General features: G+C 38.2%; 1 protein-coding gene across 1 annotated transcript in view; it reads left to right on the top strand.

Annotated features, from left to right (window-relative positions):
* The first annotated feature begins 480 nt into the window (after positions 1 to 480).
* The window catches only part of LOC110890177 (probable LRR receptor-like serine/threonine-protein kinase At1g56130), a 30,762-nt gene continuing 9,182 nt past the window's right edge, over positions 481 to 22,060 (top strand). Inside the window, exon 1 of the mRNA XM_022137745.2 lies at positions 481 to 689. Within this exon, the coding sequence (XP_021993437.1) occupies positions 569 to 689 (121 nt within the window). The 5' untranslated portion in view covers positions 481 to 568. The remainder of the gene's footprint in view (positions 690 to 22,060) is intronic.

Genomic DNA, 22,060 nt, shown 5'->3' with positions numbered 1-22,060 from the left:
ATTAGTTAGAAGTAGATGATAATTAAAACAACGAAGTTTCATACTTTCAACTGATTCCCCGTGGATTCAACACCCTATTTGCCCTTTACTAGTACAAGGTGAATAGGACACTTTTAACTTTATTTTTAACCGACCTTACGACATCGATCAATGAGGTGAGGGTGGGAGAAACGCGTCCATACCCTATAGTCTTATAGATCCCCACCCATTGTCTCCAACTTGTAACATCCCTTTGTCGTATTCGGTAATGGTACGCTTTAAAATTTAGACCCCATCGATTAAATGAGAGGGGCTAATCTTTTCTATTTTTCCCAAAGTTGGACCCCATGGTTTTATTTTTTTCCGTAGCAACTGTGCATCACCCAAGTGGATATTACACCTCAGATATTAAATACTGAAAAGTCACAATCCGACTTTTCAAAAATGGATATTACACCTCAGATATTAAGTAGTTACCCATTCATCATGTTTGAGGATTATAAAAGGAGCTTGCACTTCATTTTGTACACTTGTATATGTGAGCTCAAAAGAAAAATTGATAAAAGAGCTGACAGCTGGTTTTTTTAAGATGGAAGGTGGCTGCAGAATCAAGTTAAGGGTTTTTGAGGTGACATCATGGTTGTGGTTGTGGTTGATTATCACGACAGTCGTAGCTCAAGCTCAAAACACCAACACTGATCCAGCTGAAGGTTTCTCTCCCTCTCCCATTTTATGATCTTTATTTTTCTATATATGTTCAGTTATAATTGATGACGAATGAATTACTTTTGTTAAGCAAGCTCATGAGTCGAGTTTGCTTAACTATTTGATATACGGATAGAGACGGGCCAATTCTTCCCATTACCAAGGTGTCTAGTCTTAACACATTAAGAACACCCCTAGACAACCCAAAGAACTTTTAAGCTCTTGAATCAAGTTTGCTTAATCGACCTCGATCATGAATTGCTTTTGTTTAATCAAGCTCATGCACCGAGTTTGCTTAATTGTGCTATATGAACGAGTTTTAATCATTAACTGCAACAGTTAAAACTGCAATTTTAGCGGCTTTCAACTCATTCAGTCCAACGATAATTTTAACGGCTTTCAACTCGATCAGCTCAATTCACTTTTAATTAACCTGATTGATTACCCGATAGAACCTCTAGAGACAAAATGTAACTCAAACCAATATATTAGAGCATCTCCACTTATAGATAATGCTTATTCACAAATGTGTAGTCATATATACATTACTGAAATGAAAAAAAATTCCCAGAAAAATATCCTTATACATTTTACATTATCATCGACTTTTACATTTATATTTCATAACCAAGTTACTATAATAAAGTATGTAGTAATTAATAGGCTTCCATTATTCCCGCATCCAAAAAATCTTATTTTCACACCCTTACAGCTATACGATTTAGTTATACGGGTAATATAGGAGAATCTTGTACAAAAAATGTTAGAGAATATTTTTTGTCTTTATGTATATGAGCCTTAACATTATACGACCCGTATACAATGTTATACGACCCAAATCTCATATAATGTTATACAACTAGTATAATGTTATACAGCCAGTATAGAATGTTACATGACTTAATATTTTCTCTATCTATACGAGTCATATAACATTATACGAGCTGTAAAGCATTATGTAAAGCATTATACGACTCAATATTTGTCATCTCAGATTTTTTTATACGGGTCGTATAACCCTATACGACCTATATAGAGAGTGTGAAAATAAATTTTGGGTTGTGGCTTTATTAACACCCTATTAATATTGCATAAATAAATACAATAAATTACGTTTAAAGATTATGTAATTAGAAATAAGGAATAATAGATTTAAATAACTCAAACTTTCATCATTTGGTCGATAATACTCTCAACTTACGAATTTTATCACACCACTCCAAACTTTAAACTTATTTTCCTCTGTCATTCTCAAACTAACTGAACCCTAACCCAGTTATCTAGCGTCAAATGTTACGTCAATAAACAAGTGCCACGTCAGATATCACATCACTAAATAAGTGTCATATAAGATGCCGCGTCATTAAATAGGCCACGTCACCACATAAGTGCCATGCCAGTGAAAAAAACTAATTAGGTTAGGGTTCAATTAGTTTGGAAGAGCAAGAGGAAAATAAGTTGAAAGTTGGGAGTGACGTGCTACAATTCGTAAGTTAAGAATGCAATCGACCAAACGATGAAAGTTGAGGCTATTCAAATACGATAACCCTAGAAATAAAGATAACTTACGTTATATAACCTTTTAACATTTTTACAACTTTTCTATGAATTTTTACAACTTTTCTATGAAATAAACATAAAAATCGTCTTGGTAGCCATCTTACGTGAACAAAAATTCCAAAAACACAACCATCACCTCCTCACTCCCCCACCGCAAAATTCTAAAAACACAACCATCATCTCCCCAGTCCCATCACAGCTGAGATATTTTCTCAAATAATTGAGTCACTTTGTACGTCATCAAACAAATATAAATAATATTAAATATATGTCATTCATACATCATAATTCATATTCATGAATAACCATAAAACAAATAAGATTTTGAAATTGTATTTTCATAATAAACTGAAAGTAGGAGGGTTTTTTTTTTTTCTAATGGTGAAGAAGTATTTATTAAAATGATATTCCATGAAAACTATTTAGGCCAGGGGGTGTGGCTTCGCGTCACCCCAGCACATAAGCTCAATAGCGCCTAAAGAAGGCGCTATCGATTGATTCCGCCAAAGGGTTAGCGCGCAAGAGGATGAAATCAAGGGGCCCCACCAAAAGTCAACCAATCAGCTTTTTTTTATTTATCCTTTTTAATATAGTTAAAAGCGGCTTTATAAAGGACGTTATTCCACACCGTGTAAGTTAACCATAAAGCCTCATGCTTATGTGTCATCTACGTGGTGCTTACATGGCGTAATAAAGCCCCTAGGGCTTTAAACCACACCCTCTAGCCTTACCAAAATGATGTTTTCTCATTTACTTTTGTGTTTGTATTTTATTTTAAGCCAACATATTAGTCTTCTTTTTTTATTTTCCTTATTCAATTAATTTAAATAACTCACTACCTGTTTTTTTTATGCTTTTACTTTTTACTAATTGATCCAATAGTCAGGGGTGGACCTATCCATGATAGTGGGTGGGTGGTCGCACGCCTTGAAAAAAAAGTTTTTAGTGCTAATTTTTGTCGAAAATCCGAACCGCACCCCTTGGATTTTTTCAACCGTACCCCTTGAAAATTTTCAACCGCCCTTCTTAGAAAAAATATTGTGAATTTATAAAAAATAATTAAACACTGATTATTATGAATATATAAGTATATAACACAAGGGTTGAGTTGATTTCAGAACTCTAAATAACTACAAAACTTTCAGAACTCCTAATAAACAATCATTTTATATATAAGTTTTTGCATTTAGGATCTTTTTATCATCTATTATATGTATTTCTTTGATTACATACATGTTAAAAGTAGTTTACATATGTTTAATTGCCAAAATTATATATATGTGTCATAACTAATTACATATATGTAAAAAAACTAGTTTACATATGTGTAATTATAAAATTACATATAAAAATGATAAAATTAATCTTAACATGTATGTAATCGTAAAAATACACATAATAAATGATAAAATTATCCTAAACATAAAAATATATAAATAAAAAGATTGTTTATTAGGAGTTTTGCGAGTTCTGTAAATATTTATGGTTTTGAAATGATCCTGGCCCTATAACACAATTTGTATAATTATTCTTTAACCACTTATTCACTTTAGTTAATCCAATCTACAATCTAATTTCATTAAACCAACTACCCAAGGCCAAACCCAACCCAACCCAAAGATTTATCCTTTTTTTATTGATTGTTTTTTGTTGCTTTATGCGGTGATTATGAGAAATATATATGTATAAGGATTTGATCTTTTTATTTGTTTTGATGTTTTTTATTTGTTCTAGACTTGTATTTAAATATTTTGTTGTTTTATTTTAAGCTTTCTTTGTTTAAATGATTACTAATCAACATTTAAAACTAGGGCTTGAATGTTTGAAAATTAAAATTGAAAATTATGGACTATGATATTGGTTGAACATGAGTGTTTATTTTGTTTAAGTGTTTAGTATTGTTTTATGAACTTACGGGGCACATTTATAAGAACCATGCGTAGAGAAGTTATGGTGCGATTTCTCAAGAGGAAAAAAGGTTGGACCACTTTTTTTTTGTTGGATTCTTTTAGTTAAAGACCAAGTTATGTCTTAGATAAGTTTATTTGTTGCTTTATTTAATGATTAGGGGAAATAGAAGTAGGTAGCATTTGAACTTTGAGGGTTTTTTGTTGTTAATTTACTTACTTATGAAGGCTTTTTATGTTGTTTATTGTTTTACTTGAAACTTTGTTTGTTTATGTGATAGGAAGTTAGAAAATAGGGTTTGATTGTTTGAAAATTGAAATTGACCCAACCCGACCTAATCTGATCCGGCCCGCAAAACTTTGTTTGTTTATGTTTACTAGTTTTACATGAACCGGTCCGATCCGTCCCGCTATGGTGGTGGGTGGTGGTGGTGGTGGATGGTGGTGGTGGGTGGTGGACGATGGTGGTAGTCGTGATGGACAGTGGTAGTGGGTGGTGGTGTTTAACCTAGGGGTGCAAACGAGCCGAGCTACTCGAGCTCGGCTCGAAAAAAAGATCGAACGAGCCGAGCTTAAATGAGCTCGAGCACGAACCTGAAAACAAGCTCGTTTAGTAAACGAGCCCGAACCCGAGCTTCGCTTATCGAGCTCGACCCGGCTCGCGAGCCTAATCGAGCTTTCTATTTATATATTTTTTTATTAATATATTAAACATATATTTATATAATAATAATTACCATTTATATAAATATAAAAAAATAACTAAATTATATTTATAATAATAATTATAATTAATATAAATTAATTAAAAAATAGTAAATGAGTCGAGCCCGAGCCGAGCTCGAGCTTGAAAAATTACCTTCGAGCCGAGCTCGACCTTCAGAAATAAAGCTCAAATCGAGCCGAACTCGAGCTCGAGCTTTCATATGTTAAACGAGCTCGAGCTCGAGCCTGGTCGAGCTCGGGCTCGGCGCGGCTCGTTTGCACCCCTAGTTTAACCCTCTGCAGACCTTAGAAGATCTTATAATTGACTGGCCAAGTTTGCACCAAGAAGAGTTTACATAGACCTTTTTTAATTAAACGTCTTCGAAAAACAAACAGTCTGCAGATGACAATGTTTGCGCTGGTCTGTGCGGCACAGACAGAAAAGGCTGCGCGAATCTCTTTTTTGAAAAACAAACACCATAGTGTATGTTTTAGTCATATTTTTTATTGTGGTTCGATTTCGTTATTCACTTTATTAAAAATATAATATAATTTAAATAATAAACTGTAACAACAAATGGATGTTTTTAAATATTTAATTTTCCCAAACCCTAAATTTTAGGGTGAAAAGGGTGTTCCTCACATGTGGAGTGATAAACCCTTAAGCTAGCCAATCACCTTATGTCTTTTCAACTTCGATCTCCATTTCTCATTTGCACTCATACATAAGGGGTGCTCCCAGTATGGGGAGTGGTAAACAATTTTTTCTTAAAAAAAGAAAAAAAAAGATAAAAGTTTGATTGGTTGAAAAAGAGTGAAACCTACCATTAACCCCCCCTCTTTCTCCTCTTCCCAATGCGGTGACTACTCCCGGATATTTGCCATTCACTACATACCAATGGGGCGGGCGGCATTGTGCCCATGCAGTGAACCTCATCCTCACACCTCTTCACCGCACACACCTTTCCCTATTATATAAAAAGATTAAAAATTATATTAACACATCTCTAATTGAATGAAACTGAAATGATAAAGAAGAAAACACAATGAACATGACATGCGTTTATGTTCGTTCGTCCAATCAAATGAAAAAAATATGTTTATGTTCGTTTGTTTATTAAATGAATAAACGTATACGAACTTCCTAAAAAACAGCTCATGAACCGATTGATCCTTGGTTTGCATACAAAGCTAGTGTTAATTAAAAAAAAAAAAAGAAACAAAAGAACCCTGACTATTCATAGTAAGTTAAACATTTTCAAACTATCAACGATAGAATAGGAGTTTTTTGTATCAAAATTTGAACAATATTCATATTCATTATTTGAAGTTGTGAAAAAAATTATCGGTTGATCGGAGAAATCAAAGAAATAAAAAAAATATTTGATTGGTTGAAAATGCTATATATAATAAAAGTATAAATAATAGCTAATGTAATAATTGAATAGAAGTATATGAAAAAAAAAGTTTAATATGTTATAAAAACACAATGAAAACACATAATAAATGAGTAAAATATTGTCCTAAGAAGAAACATCATTTTAATTTATAACTAATAATAAGATAAGACTTGTGCGTGTTGCGGCGCGAATATATTTTAAATGTCGAATGGATTAGTTCAAACATTATGTGATCCGTTAACTATACGAAAACACGAGCTTTGACGTATTCAATTGAACTCAATATAACCTATATAAGCATTATGATTGGATCAACACGTAAAGTAAATCAAATTTATACAGTACAATCATAACGTATTATATACGACCAGACTAACTCGAGTTTTTATAGTCAAGTCAAAGTGTATTATATGCGACCCATTTTATACGTGGTAAGCGTACAAAATAAAGTACAAAAGCGTACACCAAATTTAAGTCGAGACGTAGACAAACTCGAATTTAATGAAAAAGTATACCAAATTTATAATTTATGTTGAAATGTAGAAACACTTGAATATTATAACAACTATGCGACATGATTACGTATAAATTATTATCGACCCGTTACTCCTTTACTTTAAAATGTAGACCAACTCGAATTTTTGACCTGATTCATTTTTAAAGAAAAATTACGCTGAAACGTATATAAAAAGTAAGCATGAAAAAGTATCATAAATGTAAAAAGTAAGCATGAAAAAATATCATAAATGAAAACAAAATTTACGTCGCAACGTGCATAAAAAGTGAGTATAAAAACGTATTATATTTGACCCGACTCGTTTCAAAAGAAAATTTATTTCAAAACGTAGATCAGCTCGAATTTATACCATCAAATCAAGATGTATTATATTTGACATGAATCCTTTTCTAGAACAAAATTGACATCGAAATGTACATAAAAAGTAAGAACGAAAATGTATTATATTTGGTCCGACTCGTTTCTAAACCAAATTTTTGTGGTAACGTAGACTAACTAGAATTTTTACCAATACGTACATACGAGAAACACGCAACGAATTAAATTTTCAAAAGTTAAAATCCAAAGGTATTAAGGGAAAAAATTCATATTATATATATATTATGGAGAGATTTAAAGTGACATTTTACAAATTTCACTAAAAGTTAAGGGGTTGAAAATTACATTTCATAAACTTAAGGGATAAGAGGTGGTGAAAATAAGATTTGACAAGGTTAGGTGTCGAAAAGAAAACTGTTAAAGTTGAGGTCAAAAAGAAAACTATCACCGATTCCTGAATAAGATTATATATAAATATAAATGTGAAGAGATATGGTAAAAAGGATTAAAATCCAGAAAGGGTAGAAAGCCATGAGAGGATAACATGGGTCCAACAAGGTACAAAGTGGGAAGGGTAGATGTGTCCAGATGGATAAAAAGAAAAATAAGTGTGCTTCTCACATGCCAATTTCAAGTACATGCAAGTCACATATGAATTTCTCTATAATTGTAAAACGTTCATAACTTTTTATACGTCATTTAAAAAACATATACCATAAAATAAATCGTCTTTTTTATCTTTAATATGAGTATACTATTGTTATATTTAAAAAAAATCGAAAACCTAGTTCCATAAAATAAAACACGATGTGTAATCCGACACTAAAATGTATAATACAATGCGTAAAATTGTCATCAACATAAATACCATGTCTATATTAGCACCAAAATGTAAAACAACATGTTTAATCTGACACTCGAATCTAAAAACACCATGTGTAAATTAATGTATAATCATAAAACACCATATGTAAAATGTGAAACCCCATTACAAACACCCACTTTGTAAAACTGCAATGTATAGTTTGACACACAGAAAATACAATAGACAACATTCTAAAAATACAATTGACATCAGACTAAAACACAATAGACATCACATTAAAAACACAATGGACAATATAGTAAAAACACATCAAACTAAAACCACAATGGATGACACAATAAAAACATAATGGACAACACACTAAAAAAATAACAGACTAGAAACACAATAGATAACACACTAAAAACACAACAAATTGAAAACACAATGGGTAAAAGACTAAAAACAGAATGGGCATCACAATTAAAACACAATGGACATCACACTTAAAACACAAAAGACTAGAATACAATGTACATCACACTAAAAACATAATGGATAATACACTAAAAACAAAATAGACAACATACTAATAACACAGCCACAGCGGACTAAAAACACAATTGACTACACATGTGCAAACTAACAACATAGTGCACGACTAGAAGACACAATGGACCACCCCCATTAGTTTGTATTATAATGTAATTAGTTTTAGCATCTTATAAAGAAATGTAATAAATTACTTTTAAATTTTACATAATTAAAACTAAACGTAACTTAAGATATATATAATTTTACAATTTCAATATATGCATGTTTTAACTCTTAAAAAACAATTAAATCGCCTTCGTAGCCATTTGTTCATGAACAAATATTCCAAAACATCTGGGACCGACATGTGTAATATTATAATGGACGTCCCAGTCAAACACATCCATCACCTACCCGATATATCTATATTTAATGTCAAATTGTCTCATGTGATTAAAATAACTAAAAGGTTCAATAATAACTATTACGTCACAGGAGATGAGCAAGAAACTAGTTAGCTGAACCGATTTGAAGAAACCAACCTGAACCGAAGACAGTTTGGAATCGACTGAGTGCAAACTGGTTCGGTTTGATATACAAACTGTAGTTTAATTGGGACCTGTTCCTATTATTCACGCCAAGAACTGAACCAAACTGGTTTAGAACCGGTTAGAAAAATTGGTTCATTTATTTAATTAAATGTTAGTTTATTGATTTAAAAAAAAAAGTATAAAAGCCGGTTATTTTTATCCTAAAAAACTATAAAAAATTATAAAATTTGTATTTTATGTTTTTTAAAACTTTTTTATCAGAAAATATTTAAAAAGTGCATGCAAGAATCGGTTTACGAATTGAAACTCGGTGTTTCAAACCTGCCTTTCAAGGCGAGAAAACCAGTGAGGTCCTGAACCGGTTTCAACTAGATACACAATAACTAGGTGTAATGGTTTAACTAAAGTTAAATAAAAAAAATGTGACTGGTTGGTTTAGTGGACCCTACATCTTTTCTCTCTAACACCCGCAAAGGGCTTGGCGGAGGGTGCCCTTGGCGCACGCCTTTAGCTACGCATAATTGTGTTTGGCGGCTTAAATGTGTGATGTGGAGGCTTTAACGCCTCCACCAGAAAAGCCGTATGCGTATTACAGGTTGCTAGACGAGTGCGTGCGTGATGCGGTGGGGAACACAAACACCGGCAGGGGTGTCCGTAGTTCAATTCGGTTATTATTCTCTACCGAAGTTGAAGTTATCGATTAATGTATTTTATTAACCAGTCGGTTTTCGGTTAATTGGTTCTGTTTATCCGATAAATTGTTGATTTTTAGTTCAGTGAATAACCAAAATCAAACTTGGGCTAAGATGCTTAGAAATACTTGAAATTGATGTATAAATACATGAAATTAATGTATAAATTCATGAAATAGAGGTATAAAAATGAATTACAAGAAAATGAGGTATAAAAGCTAGAAATAAGAAAATATATTGGTTGGATTTGGTTTGGTTAATATCGGTTATTAATCAAGTGTACAAAAAAACATGTGTCCGATTTTCAGTTAATTTGATCCTTGGTTAATTTGGTTGATTTTGTTTTGGTTCCGTCTATTTTCGGTTCGTTTAAGACAATGGTTCAGTTATTGCTCACCACTAACGCTAACATATCATTCTTTTGAAATTAAAAAACATGTACCAATACTATACTCAAATTAAAAAGAGTAAAATCTTTATTTTTATGGCGTATTTAAAGAAGAAATATATTGATGCATGAAAAAGTTATAACCACTAAAAAATCGTGGGGTGAGGTGTAGTTGGTTTGGAAAAGAGGTAAAAATGTAATTATCATTTAATTAAATAAAAATTGAGTAAAGTTGAGAGACAAATATGTAATATTATTTATTGAGTAAAGTTGAGAGACAAATACGTAATATTATTTAAATTGCAATTTTTCCCAAAATATTTTTTTAATCATGTGCTTTATGTGTTGTACTTTAGGTAATTATAGTTCTATTTTTATAAAGTTTAAGATACACTTATAAAGTTTAAGATACACATGAGTGGTGCATTACGGGTTTGTTTGGCAAAAGTGGCTGGTGGCTGGGAGCTGTAAGTTTTTAGATATATTTAGGTGTTTGACAGAGTAGCTAGAACTTTTAACAAAATGTATAAAATGACCAAAATGGACGTAGATAAAAAACATAGTATTAAACGTAATCTCTCTCTCTCACACACACATACACACACACACACACACACATATATATATATATATATATATATATATAAGTTCTTTCTCAAATATATAAAAAATGGTCATTTTCAATTAAATAAAACATAGTCAATGACAACAGTCGGGAACATAATATAATACTATTAAATCATTAATGTCGTTATCTTTTAGTAACTAAAAATTTGATTTTTCATTATGTTTAAAAAAAAAATTAAAAGTTGGTGCATTAAAAAGTTCATTATCTTTAGAGGTTAAAATAGTGATTTTTTCCCTAAAAGTTTGTAGCTCCTTCTAAACGCTACTAGTAGGAGCGTTCAACCAAAAGCTTTAAACTCCTAACCTAAAAGTTTCAAACTCCTTCAACCAAACAAGTTTTTTTTTTTTTATTGAGTATGAGCTTTTTCTTAAAAGCTTAAAGCTAGAAGCTCCTAAAAGCTCCATGCAATGTTGGTATCACAGTTAACGGGTTCCCAGGACCAATCGGACCGAGAAGAACGATGATCACACGTGTACGTAAAATCTCCACAAACATTACACCACTTCATCCTAACCGAAAATAACAAGAATCGAAATACAACTAACCGAATCAATGAAACTAGAACTTGAATAAACTTGAAACTTGCAATTGATTTCAACCGTAAATTGCATACATGAACTAGAAGTTGGTGCTGTGTATAAATACTGATCGAATGGGTGTGTCTAAGGAATCGTGACGTTTGCTGGAGGGATATGTCGATTCCCACATAACCGCTCATACGGTTATTTCCTCACTCACACTGTTTCAAACATAAACACGACCTAAACCTTCAATGACCCAATAATAAACCTAATGGACTTCTATTGTTTCCAACCCAATAACATAAAGTGGCATACAACCCAAATTGGAAACAAATATAAACATAACAAGTTAATTGTTCGACCCATAGTAAAACTAATAAAAGTAAGGTAACGAGCGGCCCAAACTCGGATCCTGGAAGTTCTTGATTATTGTCTTCAATCTCCCTCCTAAGCATGAACACCCGTGATCCGCTTGCTTACTTCAATCATCATTGTTGCCGGTGACCTCGATGGTTATCACCAAGTCTGGCCCATCTTCGGTTTCGACCGCTTCCTCTTGTGCCTTCTTCGTGCTTGCTCCATCCGCATCCGGTGCATTCTTATCTCCCGTTTTCTTCATCAAGTCGAAGTACCACTCGATTAATTCTATGTAGTAAATGTAAGCAACCACCATATGCGTGTCGTCCGGTTCATAACCATACTCGAACGCTACTTCGTCCAAAAGATCATCCTCGATCACCTTCTTTATTCCACCCTTCAAGGTTACAATTCGGTGTAGCAATATCAAACTTACTTCTCTACCGTCAATTAGTGTTGGTGGCATATTGTTCTTTTTGAAGATCCCGAGGAAACATGGTATAAACCATAAAAGGATTTCCTCGAAAGTGGCGCCATACCCGGCCAACTCTTCATGTAGCAACATTAAATCCAACGCTTCCAAGCAACTTTCAACAATCATGTCATTTTCAATGACATCCTCCTCATCTTGGGAAAGGACCATCGCCCTTTGACGTAACTCTTGTCGAGATTGCAACGGATTGTCTTTCAAACCATCGTAGTAAATCATGAACCCAACTTTTGCATTTTTTGAGTAAACGATCTCGTTCTTTTTAATACCCAATGTGCCTTCACCGTTCAACTTCCTATTTTTCTCTCTCTCTATCTCGAACTCCTTCTCGTAATACCCTTCAACATATTCTTTGAGTTTTTCTTTATCCTTGCGGTGCCTGTTTTCGACATCTAGACCATTGTAGAACTTGTCTAGATACTCTTCCTCCAATTCGACTTCCGACTTGTTCTAAAAAACATCAAACCCTTTCACTTGACTACCGAACATTTTCTTTAAAATACAAGTATCACAGGTAGTAACCGTTTCAATTCCTTGAAACAACAATTGCTCTAGGCTTAAAACTTTCTTGAGTCTCGAAACGTAACTAACACACGGTATGGTTTTACTCTTTCCATCAACCGGTATCTTAATTTCACCAACCCCATGAACGAATGAGAATTCTTTTTTCTTATCATCCGTCGTCACACCAAAATGCCTCTTAAAACGCTTGAACACACTCCTATTCCTTATTATGTGTGTCTTAAAACTTGGATCCAATACCCAAATTGAATCCCAACTTCCTCCGCAAGTACCATCAACTAAATAGTCATTTTCTACAGGTAATGGGGTAAGGTTGATGTACTTACTCGGACAAATAGAAGCGATGTGCCCAATTTTTTTGCACATGAAACAGCGAATCCCGACCGGTGCACTTCCCTTGCGGCCAAACTTCTTCGCAAAACCCTTCGGAACCATCTTCTTGGGAAAGTTCTTGATGGGTGATTTCCACGAACGCGTAGATGGCTTCCCCTACGCAACAGACTTCTTCTTGTTGCACCCCGGCCGCACTTTCCAGCGTTTACCCTTTCATCACCGACATCGGCATCGACCGATTTTCCTTTATACCTTAGACGATCTCCAGAACCACCATCATCCTTCTCAGTTTTCACCGAACCTTTGGCTCTGATACCAATGTTGGTATCACAGTTAACGGGTTCCCAGGACCAATCGGACCGAGAAGAACGATGATCACACATGTACGTAAAATCTCCACAAGCATCACACCACTTCATCCTAACCGAAAATAACAAGAATCGAAATAACAACTAACCGAATCAATGAAAGAACTTGAATAAACTTGAAACTTGCAATTGATTTCAACCGTAAATTGCATACATGAACTGGAAGTTGGTGCCATGTATTACTAATCAAATGGGTGTGTATGAGGAGTCGTGACGTTTTGTCACACCCCCAAAATCCACCTGCGGATAACACCCGCTTCGGGGGCGTGACCGACCCGGATCCAGCCACCAATTATACTGAATACTTTAGTTGATAACAAAAGTAATACTTACTATTCGTAAGCTTAGCAAATATTAAGTTCAGAGTTTAAAGTTTTGGTTCAAAACAATACTAAGTAGCGGAAGCATAGGTAAGGTAGTTTAAAACAAGTTCATGATTCAAAATGAGGTAACGCCCAACACAGGGGTGAACAGACACTACGCATTCCCAAGCTGCAAGCTCCATCGTCACTGGTTACCTGCAAAGCATGCAGTAAGGGGTCAACAATAATGCTGAGTGAGTTCACTAGTTGTCCAGTTTTAATTACCCAAAAACTTTGTTTCACCGGTTAATTTATCCGTTTATACATGCCCTGGGGAGCTACCCCAAAAGTTAGCGACTAAACTGTTTTTCCAATACCGAACACTAGGTAACCGTTGCGTATCCGCAGGATGCCCCGATGTCAATGTTCTATCATCATTGACGGATTTCTGAGTACATTAGTTCACGCCCGTCCCAAACCAGGGCACGGTGTGAGGCTGGTAAACACCTAAATAGCGCTATCAACTAATAACCCGTTCGCCTAACCCGGCGACTAATCGGTATTTGTAGTAGGGACTTGAGTGATAGAGTTTCGTTTAGTGCCGTTAGTTGCAATCCGTATAAACAGTAATTAACCAAAAGGTTTCCCAATACCCGGGAAGGAAAAGTAAGTTTTGTTCCCAATAACTAGGGAAGGTATGTAAATGGTATCCCCTTTTACCAGGGGATAGGGTTGTTAGTCTCGTGTCCCAAACCACCGGGACGCATGCTTTTAAGTTGTGAACTCACCTTGGGTTGCTCGGTAGGTTTAGGTTACTTGTCAATCACGTTGGTCACCACGTCCTAACATGGTTACCGGTATAGGTCAGGTTCGGTGCACAATCATTCACGTAAAACACATATAGGCACGTATCAAGCATATAAGTAAACAGTCATTGGGTTATTGGGCCGGCCTAAACAATTAAACAGTCAACCGCATCACATAGTCCATTTAACAGATAGTCCAAGTTAACACAGAATGGCCCAATAACCAAAATGGACAGCCCACTCGCAACCAGCTTGTCTCGAGTCGCAACCAGGTGGTCTCGGCTTGTCTCGTTATGGTTGCGAGTCGCAATCGTGGTCTCGAGTTGTCACGTGTTGGTTGCGAGTCGCAACCGTCGTAGTCTCGAGTCGAAATCTCGTGGTTTCGACTTGTCATGCTTTGGTTGCGAGTCGCAACCGTGTGGTTTCGAGTCGTAATGCCGTCGTTGCGAGTCGGAATGCTGTCGTTGCGAGTCGTAATCTGTCACTTTCATATACACGTGATGATGCAGAAAAGACAGTCCAAATTGTACATATGAAATCAGACCCATATTTGGAAACAGCCAATAAGGTTTCTACAAACACTTTTCCTAATTTGACCATATACAACAATAGATCAAACATTACCATTTTAAAATCTTCAAACTATCTTCAACAAGTTCATCAAGTTCATAGTTTTTCCTAGGGTTTTCATGTTAACATAATCACACATTTTTGGACCGAAAATCACCTATTTCTAACAAGATTAATATGCAAGAACAAGTAAAACATACACTTAGTGGCATTAACATAACTCGGTTGGCCCTAAACATCCTTAAACCATTATTCCATAACCATTTAAGCATGTTAGCAAGTATCATACATAGGGTTTAACACACATAGTCAAAACTTCACAATCTTCCTAAAAATCATGCATAGTATTTCTAACCAAGCATAATATTTCTAGTTCATTTAACCCACATAAATCTTATACACAAAAGATACACAAAGATAACACTAACCGGTTATGAAAGGAGGAGCCGAAAACAAAGAAAAGAGAACCGAGAAGATGGAGTGTCCGAATTGGTCTTGACCGAGTTTCCTTGTCCGAGATCCTTGAGCTTGAACCGAAAGTTTGGAAGAGTTTGGATGTTGTTGGCTTGGGGTTTTTAGTTGAGAGAAAATAGAAGAGGTGTGTGTTTGTTTGGTGTAACAAATGAAGGAAATGAGGAGGAGGTGGGATATATATTCATAGGGTGTTTCGGGTTGGGCTTGGGGGTTTCGACCCAAACCGGTTACGGCCCAAAGGCCCACTCGCAACCGAGTGACCCACTCGCAACCGCCCGGTTGCGAGTCATGGTCTCGGGTCGTGGTTTCGGCTCTCATATTTACATATATAATACATACATACGTCACATATCAAGTAAAAATCACGTTTTCATTTAATAATATTTATATACACACAAAATATTACAAGGTGATCGTTCGGAAAAACCTCGAGTGTCACATTATCCCCAAGTTTTAAGAACTTTCGTCCCGAAAGTTGAAGCAGCCACTGCCAAGCTAGCGTGTTTTAACGGGGTGTCACATCATCCCCCCGTTAGTTTGGAATTTCGTCCCGAAATTCGGTTGTAGCTTCAGTGCTGGGGTTTTCGTTTGGGAATAACTGGGGATACTTGGACTTCATCTGGTCCTCCCGCTCCCAGGTAAACTCTGGGCCGCGCCGTGAGTTCCAACGAACTCGCACAAGGGGTATCTGGCTACGTTTGAGGGTTTTGATTTCTCGATCCGTGATCTCAATCGGTTCCTCAGTAAAGTGTAGCTGTTCATCAATCGTCAGTTCCTTAAAAGGAATCACAAGTGTTTCATCCGACAAACACTTCTTCAGGTTAGACACGTGAAAAACGTTGTGCACTGCACTCAGCTCTGCAGGCAGGTTCAATCTATAAGCAACCTTACCGATTTTCTCGGTAATTTCGAACGGTCCAACATACCGTGGATTCAGCTTGCCTCGTTTACCAAAACGAACCACACCCTTCCAGGGTGAGACTTTAAGTAGAACCCGGTCCCCGACCTGGAATTCTAACGGTCTCTTACGCTTGTCAGCGTAGCTTTTCTGACGGTCACGAGCTGCCGCCATGCGTTGCCTGATCTGGGAAATCTTTTCCGTTGTATCTACCACTAGTTCTGGGCCTGTGAGTTGACTGTCACCTATTTCCGCCCAGCAGAGAGGTGATCGGCATTTACGACCGTACAATGCCTCAAAAGGTGCCGCCTGAATACTAGTGTGATAGCTGTTGTTGTAGGAGAATTCCACCAGCGGTAGATGCTTCTCCCAGTTCTTGCCAAAATCGATCACACATGCTCTAAGCATGTCTTCCAGGGTTTGGATGGTGCGTTCAGATTGCCCATCCGTTTGCGGGTGATAAGCGGTGCTCATGTCCAAACGTGAGCCAAAGGATTTGTGCATAGCTTGCCACAACTCGGAAGTAAAACGAGCGTCTCGGTCGGAAATAATAGAAGTTGGCACCCCGTGCCTGGAGACTACTTCCTTCAAATAGATTTCTGCCAAGGTAGAAAACTTGTCTGTTTCCTTAATGGCCAGAAAGTGTGCAGACTTAGTCAATCGATCTATTATCACCCAGATAGTATCATTCCCGCGTTGAGATCTAGGTAGCCCTGTAACAAAATCCATGGAAATCTGTTCCCATTTCCATTTCGGGATTTCCGGTTGCTGTAGTAGGCCTGCTGGTTTCTGATACTCGATCTTGACTCTTGCGCAGGTCAAACATTTGCCAACGTAGGCTGCTATGTGGGCTTTCATGCCAGGCCACCAGTAAGTGGTTCTTAAGTCGTGGTACATCTTATCTGCACCAGGATGTACTGAATAACGGGACTTATGGGCTTCGTCCATCACAAGCTCTCGTAGATCTCCGTAAAGTGGGACCCAAATGCGCCCTGCCACATAGTAGGCGCCGTCCTCTTTCTGTTCTAGCTGTTGTCTTGATCCTCGCAGGGACTCAGCCCTGATGTTTTCCGGTTTCAGAGCTTCAATCTGAGCATTTCGAATCTGGGTAGGAAGACTAGACTGGATGGTAAGTTGTAATGCTCGCACGCGCTTTGGTATAGTGTCCTTTCGGCTGAGGGCGTCTGCCACGACATTGGCCTTGCCCGGGTGGTACTTGATGGCGCATTCATAATCATTCAAAAGTTCAACCCACCGGCGTTGTCGCATGTTTAACTCCTTCTGCTTGAAGATATGCTCGAGACTCCTGTGATCGGTGTAAATGGTGCACTTGGTACCGTACAGGTAATGTCTCCATATCTTAAGCGCAAATATCACTGCTCCTAGCTCCAAGTCGTGTGTTGTGTAGTTCCTTTCATGTGTCTTAAGTTGTCGGGATGCGTAAGCAATGACTTTCTCGCGTTGCATCAACACGCAACCGAGCCCATGAATAGATGCATCGCAATAAACCACGAAGTCGTCAGTGCCTTCAGGCAACGAGAGAATAGGAGCACTACAGAGGTTATCCTTAAGCCTCTGAAAAGCAGATTCCTGTGCTTCATTCCACTTGTAGGTGACGCCTTTCTGAGTGAGCGTAGTGAGGGGTTGTGCAACCTTTGAGAATCCTTGAATGAATCTGCGGTAGTAACCTGCCAATCCCAAGAATTGGCGAACTTCAGTCGGAGTCTTAGGGGTAGGCCAATTCTTTATAGAGTCGATCTTAGCTGGGTCGACGTGGATTCCATCCTTGTTAACCACGTGCCCAAGGAAATGGACTTCTCGAAGCCAGAAGTCGCATTTCGAGAACTTGGCATACAGTTGCTCATTGCGAAGGAGTTCGAGGATAAGGCGTAGGTGCTGTTCATGCTCTTCCTGACTTTTCGAGTAGATCAGGATGTCGTCTATAAACACGATCACGAACTTGTCGAGGTAGGGTTTGCATACTCGGTTCATAAGATCCATGAACACTGCAGGGGCGTTGGTCATTCCAAAGGGCATAACGAGGAATTCATAATGACCATAACGAGTTCTGAATGCAGTTTTGGAAATATCTTCGTTACGGACCCTTAACTGATGGTAGCCTGATCGCAGATCAATCTTAGAATAGTAGCTCGATCCTTGCAGTTGATCAAACAAATCGTCGATTCGCGGGAGAGGGTAACGATTCTTGATGGTAACCTTATTCAACTCACGATAATCAATACACATTCGGAACGTGCCATCCTTCTTCTTAACAAAGAGTACCGGTGCTCCCCAGGGTGATGAGCTAGGACGGATAAATCCTTTATCCAAAAGTTCCTGTAGTTGAATAGAGAGTTCCTTTAATTCTGCGGGGGCTAGTCGATAAGGTGCACGAGCTATAGGCGCTGCTCCGGGAGCTAGCTCGATTTGGAATTCGACCTGACGGTGGGGAGGGAGTCCAGGTAGTTCCTCAGGAAATACCTCGGGATAGTCGCGTACTACTGGAAAGTCTTCAATCCTCCTTTCCTTTTCCTGCGTGTTGGTAACAAGTGCCAAGATAGCGGTGTGCCCTTTCCGTAAACACTTCTGGGCCTTCAAGAACGAGATAATGCCGGAGATTTCTCCACCCTTGCCACCTTGTACAATGAGGGGTTTGCCAGAACGGCGAGGAATACGAACTGCTTTCTCTTGACAGAGGATCTCAGCGCGATGCTTGGATAACCAATCCATACCAATAACGACGTCGAAGCTTCCAAGAGTAACAGGGAAAAGGTCGATACTAAATGTCTGACCAGACAACTCTAGTTTGCAACCCTTGACAACGTGTGAGGCCTCGATGTTTCTACCATTAGCTAACTCGACGACATGAGGAGAACTTAGTAACGAAAGCGGACGCTTAAGCTTCTTACTAATACGTAGGGATACATAACTAGCATCGGCACCGGAATCAAATAACACAGAAACATAACGATCATCGAGTAGGAACTTACCCGTCACGACATTGGGGTCATTCCTTGCTTCACCAGCTCCAATCACGAAAGCTCTTCCTCTAGCACCATTCCCAGCATTGTTGTTCTGATTGTTGTTCCCAGCTCCCTGATTATTGTTGCGGTTCTGATTCAGTTCAGGGCAATCCTTCTTAAAGTGCCCTGTTGCCCCACATTTAAAACATGCTCGGTCGTTTCCCTGCTGCTGTTGCTGTTGGGGTTGTTGCTGATTCTGTTTGGCTGGGAACTGACTTCTACAATCCTTGGCTTCGTGCCCCATCTTGTGGCATCGCTGACACTGACCCTTGTTACACGCCCCATGGTGGTGTCTGTTACACTTGTTGCACTTTGGGTAGCTTCCCCGGTAGCCACCCTGTTGCTGGGTGCCTTTGCTGTTTTCTGTTTTCCTTTGCTGTGCTGGGGCCTGAGTGGGGTTAACATCCTTGCTCTGACTTCCTTCCCACTTACGCTTGCTGTCACTAGAAGTTCCGACAGTAGCACCGATCCTTTTGGGCAACCGGCCCTCTTCTACGGCCTGATCAGTAAGTTTATGAGCAAGTCGAACAATCGGCTGAATGGTAGTGTGGTTGGCTGAAGTGACATGGCTTCGAATTTCAGGAGCCAAACCCTTGATGTACAGTTCGATTCTTCGATACATTGGTCGAGACATGTTCGGGCAGAGAGCAGCATAGTCGTTGGACAGCTTGGTGTAAGTTTCAATTTCCGACCCAACCATCTTGAGTTCATAGTACTCGTTCTCAAGCTTGTGGATGTCATCCCGGTGACAGTATTCATCCTTAATCATATCCTTGAAATCCTCCCACGCAGTAGCATTTGCAGTTTCCAACCCAAACATCTGAATCTGCGCCTTCCACCAAGAAAGCGCGCTTCCTTCGAGCGTAGCAGTAGCAAATTTCACCCAATTTGCAGGGGGACACTCGCAAACGGCAAAAACAGCTTCAATTTTCTCAATCCAATGCAGAAGACCTATGGCACCCTCAGTGCCGTTGAAAGGGAGAGGCTTGCAATCCATGAAAGTTTTGAAAGTACACACTGGTGGTTGCGCAGGTGCATGCTGACCTATAGGGTGAGAAGCGAAACGCATAGGTTTAGAGGCGAAAAGTCGATGTGGCGGTAGGATCTATACATCCTAAAGCAACGAGCTTACCTATGGGGTGGGCTGCAAAAGCCGCAGCCACTGTGTTGAGCAGGTTAGTGAACTGAGCCTGCGTCATGTTAATGTTTCCTCTTCCGCGTCCACTCATTGTCTTCATAACCAGAAAACACAGTATGAGTGTGATGTCGTAGTGTAGCGAGAATGAGATAGAAGAGAGAGGTGTATCTATCTAGTTTAGGCACACTAGTACGTATAGCATAACAGGAAACATAAAGTAAGCAACAAGTAAACACTGGTCCGAGCTATGAGGTCAAAAGTGTCGAGCCTTGCACTTGGAGTGTAGTGTCGTTGCGAGTCACGGGTTATAGTCTGGTTTTCTCCAAAAAGATTTTTCCCTTTTTAAAACCAAGTTCACTATAACCAATGGCTCTGATACCAATCTGTCACACCCCCAAAATCCACCTGCGGATAACACCCGCTTCGGGGGCGTGACCGACCCGGATCCAGCCACCAATTATACTGAATACTTTAGTTGATAACAAAAGTAATACTTACTATTCGTAAGCTTAGCAAATATTAAGTTCAGAGTTTAAAGTTTTGGTTCAAAACAATACTAAGTAGCGGAAGCATAGGTAAGGTAGTTTAAAACAAGTTCATGATTCAAAATGAGGTAACGCCCAACACAGGGGTGAACAGACACTACGCATTCCCAAGCTGCAAGCTCCATCGTCACTGGTTACCTGCAAAGCATGCAGTAAGGGGTCAACAATAATGCTGAGTGAGTTCACTAGTTGTCCAGTTTTAATTACCCAAAAACTTTGTTTCACCGGTTAATTTATCCGTTTATACATGCCCTGGGGAGCTACCCCAAAAGTTAGCGACTAAACTGTTTTTCCAATACCGAACACTAGGTAACCGTTGCGTATCCGCAGGATGCCCCGATGTCAATGTTCTATCATCATTGACGGATTTCTGAGTACATTAGTTCACGCCCGTCCCAAACCAGGGCACGGTGTGAGGCTGGTAAACACCTAAATAGCGCTATCAACTAATAACCCGTTCGCCTAACCCGGCGACTAATCGGTATTTGTAGTAGGGACTTGAGTGATAGAGTTTCGTTTAGTGCCGTTAGTTGCAATCCGTATAAACAGTAATTAACCAAAAGGTTTCCCAATACCCGGGAAGGAAAAGTAAGTTTTGTTCCCAATAACTAGGGAAGGTATGTAAATGGTATCCCCTTTTACCAGGGGATAGGGTTGTTAGTCTCGTGTCCCAAACCACCGGGACGCATGCTTTTAAGTTGTGAACTCACCTTGGGTTGCTCGGTAGGTTTAGGTTACTTGTCAATCACGTTGGTCACCACGTCCTAACATGGTTACCGGTATAGGTCAGGTTCGGTGCACAATCATTCACGTAAAACACATATAGGCACGTATCAAGCATATAAGTAAACAGTCATTGGGTTATTGGGCCGGCCTAAACAATTAAACAGTCAACCGCATCACATAGTCCATTTAACAGATAGTCCAAGTTAACACAGAATGGCCCAATAACCAAAATGGACAGCCCACTCGCAACCAGCTTGTCTCGAGTCGCAACCAGGTGGTCTCGGCTTGTCTCGTTATG

Source organism: Helianthus annuus, chromosome 11, assembly GCF_002127325.2.
Source record: "Helianthus annuus cultivar XRQ/B chromosome 11, HanXRQr2.0-SUNRISE, whole genome shotgun sequence".
Lineage (NCBI taxonomy): Eukaryota > Viridiplantae > Streptophyta > Magnoliopsida > Asterales > Asteraceae > Helianthus > Helianthus annuus.
Note: the sequence above shows the minus strand (reverse complement) of the source record. Positions and strands in the feature narration are given on the sequence as shown.